This window comes from Gnatocerus cornutus, chromosome 8 (genome assembly GCF_029298725.1).
Source record: "Gnatocerus cornutus isolate USDA-ARS CGAHR chromosome 8, icGnaCorn1.1, whole genome shotgun sequence".
NCBI lineage: Eukaryota > Metazoa > Arthropoda > Insecta > Coleoptera > Tenebrionidae > Gnatocerus > Gnatocerus cornutus.
Genome location: NC_142240.1, coordinates 9,963,907 through 9,975,523, shown reverse-complemented (window position 1 = coordinate 9,975,523; position 11,617 = coordinate 9,963,907). Strand labels below are relative to the sequence as shown.

The following is an 11,617-nucleotide window of genomic DNA, read 5'->3' as shown; positions in this document are numbered from 1 at the left end:
TATAACGAAGTAATTTTCTCTAAATGAAATTCCTTCGCACCTGGTACCCGGAATTAGGAAGTGAATTTATGCTTGGAAGAGCGGCATTTTGAAGATTTACAAAGACGTAAAAGAGTTCATTTTTCGGAAACTCCAGAGTTTTGTTTGGGTAAAATAGCAGAGTTTGTGGAGAGCTGACCTCTGAACTGTTCACCGGATTATTCCGGAGACATCAAACACAGGTGGAGATAAGCTAAGGAACCAGTCAACACAGATCGGATACGCGAAATCCTCCAAGAAAACAGATTATGGCCATTATCGATTCGGACACGTTACGCACCTGCTTTAAGGAAGGATTGGGGTTACCCATATTGGATTGTTTGGGGGAATTTATACCCCAAAATTGCAGGTGTCAGCAAGATAAACGAAGCGTCACACAGACATATACGTGGGCGGTTAATCAACGAAATTAGGCACGAAACCAAGATCTATCAACCCGAACAAAATTGAAGGGTTGTTTGACCCTACATTGCAACGCATTTCCGGTTATGTCTGTCCAAGAATAACAACGTTCTTGTGTTGGCAAACTGCCGAAGAGATTTTTGCGTCTGAGTGCGTTTTTAGTACGATGTTAGCGCATATTCCATCATGGTTATCTTAAGGACGGCTGCCTAGGTCGATAGGACAAGAAATTGGTTTTGCGATAGTTTTTCGCGATCAAATTAAACTGAAATCCAATATCAGGGGACGTAAAAAAGATCCATGTAATCGGCTAAAATTGCGAACATTTGTGTTTTATTGTGGCGATAAAACAACTCTACTGAGGATAATTGAGGTTCTAACTTAAAATACACTATAAAAATTTCAAAGGCTAAAATCGCGTTTAAATTTAATATTCTTGCAATCAATATAAAGCCGAGATATATTTTATAACGGAAATAATTTCTGTTGATATTAGAGAAGCTTGTACACCCGACAAATTTTTATTAACTACCAGCTGTGTGATCATTTTGAACAGTCACGCTCCAACCTCATCAAATTTCGTTCAATTTTACAGATTTAAATTGTGAATCTTGCACTTATCAAGCCGAGGCTGTAATTTCTCCAATTTCATCAAACTGCTCAATTCCAATCCAATCGGTTTTTTGGTCCGATTGAGCTCCTATCATGCGTGTTTTCCTCAAAAAAAACTTGCTATCTCTTAAATTTAATGCCTATTCATTACCGAAAATCGCTCTTCTCCTAATCCCCTAATCCCATCTCGTCATTTTGCTCATTTTCCGTGTAATAATTGATGGTAGCGTGTTCGGCCCCGTCGTAATTAACTTATCACCCTCATAATGCACCGCGTTCCACAGAAATTGCCTAATTTATTAAGACCTCCGTGAATTATGTATAAACACAACAAGAAGAACATCCTCTATCAACTTCCCAACAAATAAATCTAAAACGTCTCGTCGTACGGCTCAATTATTGGGCGATTTCGTTTTATTACCGCCGTGATTGACAACGATACAAGCTTTTTTCCCAATGAAATTTTCCAGAATAGAAAAATTGATCGGCGACATAATGGGAAATTCAGCTGCATTGACGTGCCGAACAATAAGGATCTATTTCGGGGGTTAATTCGGTTTTTTCTTTAATCAATCAAAGAGCCGAGCTCGTTAAGAACGCTTTCATCATATCGAGGATGTCAAAGGTCAGAGAAAATCTCTTGGAAATTAGAACACCTGAAAATGGGGAAAACGGGACAAGCAACAAACACGTTTCAATTAGTTTTCCAGAAAAATGCACGTGCTCAACCCTCTGATATATTTTTCATTTGCGTTTAAATGTATCGAATGTGGCAGCTTCTCCGTTATTTCGCTCCAACTTTTACGTGTGATTGAAAATTTCATGTCCGCCTACATTCTATCAATTAATTTTTTTAATCGACCAATTTCGTGCCACTCAAACTTTTAAAACACCCAAAGATTATCTTGAATGAGCGTAATTGAAAAATTTCTAGCGGCCAACTTGAATGTTTTGACGTGGTGAAAAATGACCGTTGGAATCGACAAAAGCAATCAGTAGCTTTGATCAATCCGTTCCATTATTATTTATACTGATGTTCGTTGTTCGGTGACACGGACTTGATGAGTTCGACGAAAAAGCGAAAGTACACAGCGGTGATATCGAAAAATGGGATCGTGTTCTGGACATCTCTTTTTGTATTAAAAATATTTTCTTACCACAATCATCCATCTACTTCTTTTTATAGAAAAACAATAAAACCTTCCGGTCCTAAGCTTCGTTTCGCCCCGATATTTTTATTTGAAATAAAATGAAAATGGACGAAGCGCTCCGGGGTTATGGATCCTCCGTCCGAAATTATCACAACAAATGTGTTGCCCCTTTCCTCCGAAATTTGCATGTAAAGTACCTAAAAACTCGCCTTCAAGCTTAACCAAGACGCAATAAAAGGAACACAGTAAATTAATTGAACTGGGACATGTTTTATGTTCATCGATTTTCGATCAACTTCAAAAACACTCGCCACATTCTGAATAATTAAACTTAAATGCGTCAACCCGTGAATAGGTAAAGTTCGAGCCCGATTTCGTATGAGGAAAAACTGAGGGGACACCCTATCAAAATCACTTGAAGTGTTTTCCGGGGAGTATTATAGATGTGACGCCGCAAGTGACTTTTATCCGGCGAGGAATGTTTGAGCTCTTCAACAGACTTTTTTTCACGACTTTATCATAATCTCCCGACTGGTAATTAACCTTGAGTTGATGCGTTCAGATTTTTATGGGGCGAAATTGGTATTCTCTCGAACGGCAGACTGGATTCTTGCACTTTTTCAAGAGAATTTTCAGAAACGACAGGAAGGTCAGCCACTCCACTCCCGATAACACGAGAAAGTTGCGTAATTTTAAGGAAACCCTCAGTTTTTGCCTCCTGAAATATCGGGTTTCAAAAGACGCCGGTAATCTTCGAACTTCTCAAAAGTGCCAATTTGAGCAACACTTGTATTTATCTCCAACCATAGTAAATGGTGTGTAGCCTTCTGGAAGATCAATCGGCGTCTCCGGATTAAATTAAGCGGGAATTAATTCACGAAATAATTTCTCGGAGAAGTTTCTCTAATTTCGTTGCAAAACAGGGGAGCAAAAATCCGAGGCTTCTGTAGAAATAACACCAATTAATAGCACCTTGAAACTAAACAAGGAACTGTTTAAGTTTAATTAAAACTATCTTGACTATTCTTGGTTTGTGCTTAATTTAGTTGGATTCTGAGATTACAGTGCGGTGACCTACTGTACAATGTTTTTCTTGGCAGTTAAATTAGGTAACTGGAGAATTTTTCACGGGAAGCTCGTTATAATGAACACGACGTTTTGACGATTTGTCATGAAAGTAGCTCTGCTCAAATATTTATAGAGACACTGCTGATTAAGCAAATCGGATTTTATTGGTAACACACCTTGGCCCAACATAAGAGACAACTGGTTTAAATATTTGGTTTCTTTTGAAGAGAAATCTGTTTGCTAGTTCAAATATTTATCGAAAAACCCAAACTTTGAGTGCTTTATTAGATTTTATTGGTCGCTCCAACAATATTTAATTTTCTAATTTAACTTTCCATTATGTAAACCAATATTGGATTCAAACGACTCTTTTATGCCCACCACATTTTTATTTCACATTGGAATCACCACCGTTCCAATTATTACAGTTTGCTGATGATTCATTTAATAAACATCGTTATCACCAGGCTGTTGTTTCATATCATGAATTCTGTCGTCACACTGCTGTATAATTAATACTAAAGCACGGAACTTGGAAGTTTTTCCATGTTGGTATTATTGGCGTCGACAGATCGAAACAGGTCGATTTCTTCAAGCAAACAACGCGACACAAACCTCAAACGTTTGCTAACTGCCTAATTACAACACTCAAATAGATCTATTTGCTTAGAGTTTCAGAGTTGCCTCCATGTTGGATGTCAACATAAAAATGGAACTGTTGCATGCAATGTAAAAATGCGAGGGTGAAACCGTTCGCATGCATAATAAATCAACACTAATCTTAACCTCCTGAGGGGGAACGAAATGTTAATTATCGAACGAGAGCTTTTAAAATCGTAAATAATTCAAGTTTGGAGATATGTGAAAATTTAGAGCTTTTTTTACTTTTCTTCCTGGCGACTTCTTTATCGGACCTTCGGAGAATAGTCGGATAAAAGCGCACATTTAGATTCCGAACGCATTCCTAAAAACTATACAATGCAGAGACGACCAGACGATAAAGTCCATTGTTCCCGAGGACTCGACACAATTCATTTTACGGAATACACTGTTGAGCCCCAACGAAAATGTCGAATGACGGCTCCAAAGAACTCCGAAGAGATATTTTGTGCTCTGGGAAGGCAGAATTGTGAGAAATGTTAACGGGGGGTTTGTACATCATTTGCCACAGATGAAGAGAGATCTTTGATGGAAATCGATACCGGATGTCCCAAAGTCTCGACAGGCAGGCAAATTCACATGACGTGCATTTTTAAAACAGACAAAAAACTAATTATGTTACTTCGAAATCAAATTTATTTATTTCAATACAATTTCAGCATTAATAATCTCTACAATTAACACTAATTCAAAACAATCAAATTTAATTAACTTGCACCAATTTAAATCGCAGTGTATTAAATTTAATACACTTCCATTTCCAATAAATTTAATATAAATACGACTGATCTGTTATTTATTTCCCTTCTTTTATACTTAAATTTCCGATTCTCATACCATTTATCATAATTTCATTTCCATGATCGTCATATTTTAATTCGGTCTAATTTAAATTTGAGTTGTTGGCCCTAATTAGTGTAATGAGAAACAAATTAGCAAAAGCATTAGTCGAAATTTTTCGCAAAAGCACATATTTATTGAGGTTGTACCAATAAAAACCTAATAAATCACTCAGAGCTCAGATTTGTCAATAAATATTTGAACTGGATTTTATTAGGGAGAATTCTGGAAATTTAGTCCCAAAAAGTCAACAGCGCTGCATTAAAAATCGGTGAGAGAGAGAGAGAAAAACTTGTAATAATTCCAAATAATTAGCAAAACGAATTAGAGAATTAGTACTAATTTAAATTAAGCGCGAGCTGTGTTATTGGGTTAAATAATTATTATCACCAAATCGAAAGTTTGTATTCTCACTTTTCACCCCAAGCACCGATATTTCACCGAATTGGATTAAGACTTAGCACGTCTAGCGTCGCTCACCCTTGAAACCCTCTTTTCCAGCAAATGAAGAAATAAAAGAATAAAACAGAAACGTAATTAAATATCATATAACTTGATCTGGCTTGTTCCTAAGGGAAGCAAAATATCGAGGACTTCTCTTTCGGAAATCTGTATGATTTCAGCCCTTATCTGTAGAGGACATGCGCTAAGTGAAATCCTTCGCTGCTGCGTTGTGTTGCAAAGAGCCGAAGATATTCACTGGCGGTGGTTAGTGTGTCGGCGGCATTGCAGGAGGGTAGTTCGATCGACGGTGCTAAAAGAAACACGTTGTGTTCGGAAATTCCGTATTTTTTTAAACTTTTCGTGCTGTGATATGTTGGTGATTGGTATGGTATATTTTTTAGGCTGCAGTCGCCGGTTTTAACGAGCTTTTCTGTGTCTATATACATAAATCTTCCCGCTTAAATTCCACCTGTAAAAATAAGACTTATTTGGAACCCTCTTTCGAGGGAAGTAAGATTGCGCTATCTCGTAAAATATTTACTCGCCATTACTGATGTTTTATTATGCTGTTTACGTAGCAATAAGCTAATTAATTTATTGTATTACAGTCCCTTTTTACTTCGATTTTGATTTACGTTTCAATCGAAAATCACCCCTTTTGTGATTTGTTTCTTTAGATCGTATCTCGTATTGATATTAAGGTATTCTATTTCGGCACGCGAAGGATTTACATATTTGTTCGGTGGTCAGGGTCGAAACGCAATTCAACTACAATTACCCCCAAAATATCGGTCAACCCTTGTAATCTAATTTTTACATTCATTATGGAAATTACGTTTAATCTATAAAAATTCCCTAAATTGTTTTGGAGAGGTAAAACTTATCGATCTGAATACCGTCAAGGTTCTCCCTATTCACTTTTGTTCTTTGTTGATGGAAAACTATTTCGAAATTCCAAGCTTCAAATCAAATGGAAAGTGCATGTAAATCGCTTAAAATTGACAGGGAAAATGCGGAAAATGATTATGGAAAAATGTACTGAATAAATTCAGCTCGAGGGTGAATGATGGGCTGTTTATCTTTCAAGGGCTGATTTCTGGTTTGATGTTACAACCAACTTTGCAGGACAAGGTTTTTATTTGTGTTTTTAAGCGAATTATGCTGGAATCAATACGGTCAGTCATTTTAATTCATATTCGGGTTAAACGTTAATCAGACTCCATTATTACAACAAACTATTTTGAAACGAAAACGTGATTTTATTCAGATATTTTTGCATCATTATTCTTTCCGTTTCCATTTCTGAAAAGTTTGTTAATTAATTATTTATCCATTTTATGGATATTCGCTGAGTTCAGTTCAGGTAGAAATGTGCTGATACATTTTCATGTTTGACTGAAGACACAAAAACGGGAAGCTCCTAAAATTTTCCATTTCAAACAGTCGTCCCCATTTTGGAACGAAATTGAATTCGAAGACGAAGAAACGCTGCAATTTTCTATTTCTTCAAGAGCGTTTTTCACTTATAGGGGTTCAAAATCCAATTTGGAGGTCTTTTGCTTTATCTTTCCCTTCATCTTTCCTGACCATCTTCACAGCTTTATCTATTCATAATTATATCCTCCACTGAGTGAAATATAATCACGTTCATGTACACCGTTTCTGCATTAATTAATACAAACACCGTACGCGAGTTCTTCGTCTTACGAGAACTTTTTTTCATTCCGTGCGACGTCTTTTGTTGGTCGATCTTTTGGGGTTAATTAATGGTGCGAACCAGACTAATAATCTCTTTTTCGGGATCATTAATTACGCAAAAAGTCCACAATGACGGACTTGGGGTCGTTCATTATTCGTCAAAGTGATTCAAAGAATAGAAACTTTTAATGTAAAAATAACACGTAAATAAGCGAGTAATTTCACCCCCTGGGGCAGCAATGAATTAATTAACTGATTCGTTATTATTGGCATTTTTGATCGAGGTTTTGAGAATTAGGGTGCATTAATAATAGTATTCTTCCGACGCACAAAGAATAAATTGAATAGGGGTAAGTGGCCCAGAACGGCGCCACTGATTTTTTCAATGGGTGCTAAAATAACCCCATCTATCTCCCATTTGCAATGTAAAACAGTTGATATTTTCAAAGAAAACGCACGTATCTCGAGGAAAAAACGATTTCCGTTCGCCATGTTGCCCCAAGGCTCTCGCGCCGTCTCTTAATACAGCTAAAACGCGGCTTTTCCAGAGGGAAAAACGTTATTAAATTGAATCGCTGGATTAATCAGGGAAAAGTTTTTAAATAAACAAAATCTCCATATGCAAATCTAATTAGCATTTATTTTAATTTCGGGCGCCTGGAACATTAGCCTGGATTTGGATTTTATTATTTCGGAGAAGAAGAGGATTACGTCGGGTATCTTGGCTGTTTAGTTTCCATCAGGCTTGGAAATCTATTTTTGCGGAGTAGGCAACCAATTATACAGGTGTTGGGGTGCTTTTACAAGATAAATTAAATATGACGGGAAATGGGGGCGAAAGTTTGTCGTGGTCTAAGGAGACGGGACGACGAGAATATCCCGTGGATTTAAAGGGACAATTGGGTTATTACACGCAACTTTCTCGTCTCAAAATGAACATCAGGTGTTGCGTGACACGACAAAGTACAACTTATTTTCGGTAAAGTTCTTGGGAAGTTTACAGGTGGTTCTTTCGTCGTCGCGGAGACAGAATAAGTACAGATTTGAGAGAGAGGAGTTGTTAATTAATTATTGGAATTTAATTGGGGAACTTAATTAACTCAGATTGTCGAAGCGCTAGCTAATTTAAGCTAATTATCGTTATTATTTGAATACGTAATAATTTAGTCCATCTTTGATTCCGGTGACTGCAGTAGGTGACCGTTTTCGCGCTTCTCATCTAGCAAAACAAACTTCAACAGGTGTTTGTCGGTCCTTTATCAGTGCATGCCCATAAATTCCGCTTCTTGATGAAGGGACGCTCCGATAAAAAATGCTAGCTTGCGTATGCCAACCGACCGATCCGGGAATATTCCGGAGGTCTCCCGTGCCCTTGGGGGCGCCACCCTTAAAAATCACCAAAGCCTTGCCCGGAAGAACCGTGAGATTAACTCCGGTCATCACCGATCCACCAAAGAGCGCAACAGAAGATATGAAGACCAAACACAAAAAGCGAACGAGTGATAAAGACAAATGTAGTGAGAATGGAGGTTGTGATAAGGAAAGCAAGAGGAAATCGAACGATTTCGAGAAGGTAGATTAGTTAGTTTGCTTGTTTAGAGATCAGCCACTGACGTTAATTGTCAGTTAATTCAATTATGATTGAGGCGTGTTTAATAATTAATGTTTGCGTTTAGATGATGATCATGTTTTTTCCCTGGAAATTGGAGTTTTTCTGGGTTGGCAACCCTCTAAGAAAACTACCTAAGTTCATTAATCTCTGCAGACATATCAAATTACTGTCGCGCAATTTTTAACTTTGTAACTCGCTCTTTCTCTCCCTTAATGGATTGTTATGTGTTGCATTTAACTTTTCTCTCCAAAAGTCGGCTTTGGGGAAACTACTCCCTGGGAGCGATACTTTCCAGAGTTTTCGACGTTTTATTTCTACTCTCGACTAAGTGAATTGTCGCGGTATTGCCCCACTTTTTACTAAAAAAAATGTCACATTTGCACGTACTTTCCAACATCCTCTTAAATATTTTATCGGTCTCGCTAAAATCCCGGACTTTCCGGAGATCCACCCGGAGTTGTAGTTTTCACCAGAATACATGTATGACATCCGCTGTCGTCTCGAACCGCTCAATTTCGATAACACAGAAAATTAAATTGCTTGTAGACCGTTTTTCTGGGAGCAATAAAGATCGTTCCAAATAATAAAATTTCATTACACTCCCCTTTACGCTGTCAGTATGCATCAAATTCCGGCAAGTCGGAATTTTAAAGCGACCGGAATAGGAAATACTAGAAAGAAAGAAATTGTTTTGGTTGTGTTGTGTACTAGAATTTTCGTACATTTGTGTCTTTGGCTGTTTTATTGATTTTCCTTTCTTTGCAGTTACCGGACGGTGTGCAGTTGACACTAAGCGAACTGCGCGAGATGGCCTGCAGACAACAGGCTCAGATCGACTCGCAGCACCAGCTGCTGGCGGCGAAAGAGCAAAGGTTGAGGTACCTGAAGGAACAAGAAGCGCGTCAGCAACGAGTCCAAGCGGAGAGCGAAAGACTCAGGAGGTTGAGGGATAGAGTCGACGCTCAGGAGCTCAAACTCAGAAAACTGCGGGCGCTCAGAGGACAAGTGGACCACCAAAAACAAAACAATATATCTCTCAGTGAGTATTGACTTCCGTGATGATTGATCTAAAAGAACAGAATTACAAAAGGTCCATTTATCAGTATTATTGGACGTGCCATTAATCATTTGACGTGTGTCTAAAAAATGGGGAAACAATGGTGATTCGCGATGGGGAATAATGGGGTGGAGGCTCATACGTGGAAATCGAGTTGAAAATAACAACGTGTGACTCCTGAGGGTTTATCTCTGGCGCGAAGAGTGTTTGTGTCGTATTGGATTTTTCACTCGACACACTTAAATTTTATCGTACAGCGGGCGAAAACACCGTTTTGAAGATTTAGACTGTGCCGACATTTGGCCAGTATTAACATCCAAATAATCCAGGAGTAAAATCCCCGGCTTTTTGAGTGTTTAATGAGTAAACAACGGTATAACAGGCAGCTTAACTCGTATATTTATTGATTTAATTAAATTCAAATCAGTTCGGTAAATACAGCTTGCAACTGCAAACGTCGCTTCCGCCCCTATCAGATCGATTCATTTAAACGTCGGTGTTTACCAACTCTTAAAAAAGAAAAACACTAGAATGCCAGGACTGTAATAAAATATTATCGTTGTACCTGACCCGGCGCCCCCACCAAAACGTTATTAATTATTTCGGCTCCTCGATCCCTGAAGTTCGCGTTCATCATCGAATTAAATTCAACAAGCCGCTCTTCATTTAATTAAATTTCGAGATTTATCTCTAATCTTATAGTACAGTGAATGTTTGATTGTTCGCACGGTATCAATTATTCATCGAAGTTGATCAAGTTAATTTCTTCATTAAAATGGAATTGGAAAACGAAGTTTTGATGGAGTCGACAAGCTAAAGAAAACTCGATTTCGATTTTTTACTAACTTTCTCAACATAATTAAAACACACGAAATCATCACGTTGTTCGAAAGTATACAAGGGGCTGTTTTTGCCCTTGTAACAAAGAGTACAAATTAAACACAGCTCGACGACTCGGAAAGTAACTTAGATGACAAGAAAATAAATTGCGACTCGTCTGAGACAGATTATTGAAGCGTCTGCTGTGTCAAGAAGATAGTACAGGAAAATGAAAAACTACCTTCCACATTATGGGGTTGTATTTTAACTGTTGACACGTTGAGAAAGAAAATGCAATCTCGATCTCAATTTGGTACGCAACCTTTTGGAATTAATCACGGAAAGGGTCGAGTTTAGTCTATGACAATATCAGTGCTGAGGTCGCCCACGCGGCAAAAGTCGTAATTACGGCCCTGTACTGGGAATTGTTACTTCATCTTTCGTATTTCCCCGAGCTGGTCTTCGGGGACTATTATCCTTTCGTAGGAGACGAGACGAATATGGCGAAAAATCGCAGAGGAGTTCACAATTGCGGAAATAAAATTTTTTCTTTTTGAATGTTTGAGGAAATTCGGCTCGTAATTGAAGTTAAAGTGCTGCTTTATGGCTCTCTACGTCATAAATTCTTTTATGGGCTCATAGCCATAGTTCTAACTAAAGAGTTGCTTGATTTAAACGGGCGCGCGTAATGAATATCTTAAAAGAACAGCCGAAATTGTAACATGAAACCGAAAATGATGATGTAAACGTTGTAACGATCCCCTCCAATGTCGCCCTTATTGGAATTGGTCTATAAAACTTTCAGCATCTATTAATGAGTGCCCCAGTTCTAATTCCAGCGCGCGTCTGGTTTGATTCTTTTATTCGAGGGGCTTCACGTGTCCACGTGTTTTTTTTCTCGATTTTTTGCATGAAATTTCACCATGACAGGTTATTAAACTTGCTAAAGCACGAGCCCAAAAGTGGAAAAGGAAACCTGTAAACAAACCCACATACGTTTTCAGTTCTATTGTTCGTCGAGTTTACCACAATGTTCCTGCGTATTTTCCCGATTTCTTCCGTTACATAACGTATGGAAAAAATCCACTTTTTATTCAATGTTTGTCGGTGGTTTAGAAATTGTTCTCACCGTTCCGCTTCTTGGAATAACAAGTTCCAATGTTCGGATTATTATGTAAATTTTGGTTCAAACTATCGCAACAAATTGGTATATCG

At 38.0% G+C, this 11,617-nt stretch overlaps 1 protein-coding gene across 5 annotated transcripts in view; it reads left to right on the top strand.

Moving 5' to 3' along the window:
* The window catches only part of ASPP (Ankyrin-repeat, SH3-domain, and Proline-rich-region containing Protein), a 58,069-nt gene that overhangs the window by 43,029 nt on the left and 3,423 nt on the right, over positions 1-11,617 (top strand). For 4 of the 5 annotated variants that reach the window (XM_088042834.1, XM_088042831.1, XM_088042836.1 and 1 more), the window contains one exon: positions 9,292-9,565. In XM_088042834.1, coding sequence (XP_087898960.1) covers positions 9,292-9,565 — 274 coding nt within the window. Of the gene's footprint in view, positions 1-5,516; positions 5,600-8,155; positions 8,488-9,291; positions 9,566-11,617 lie in introns of those variants that run through there. The other variant, XM_088042832.1, reaches the window with a different exon arrangement.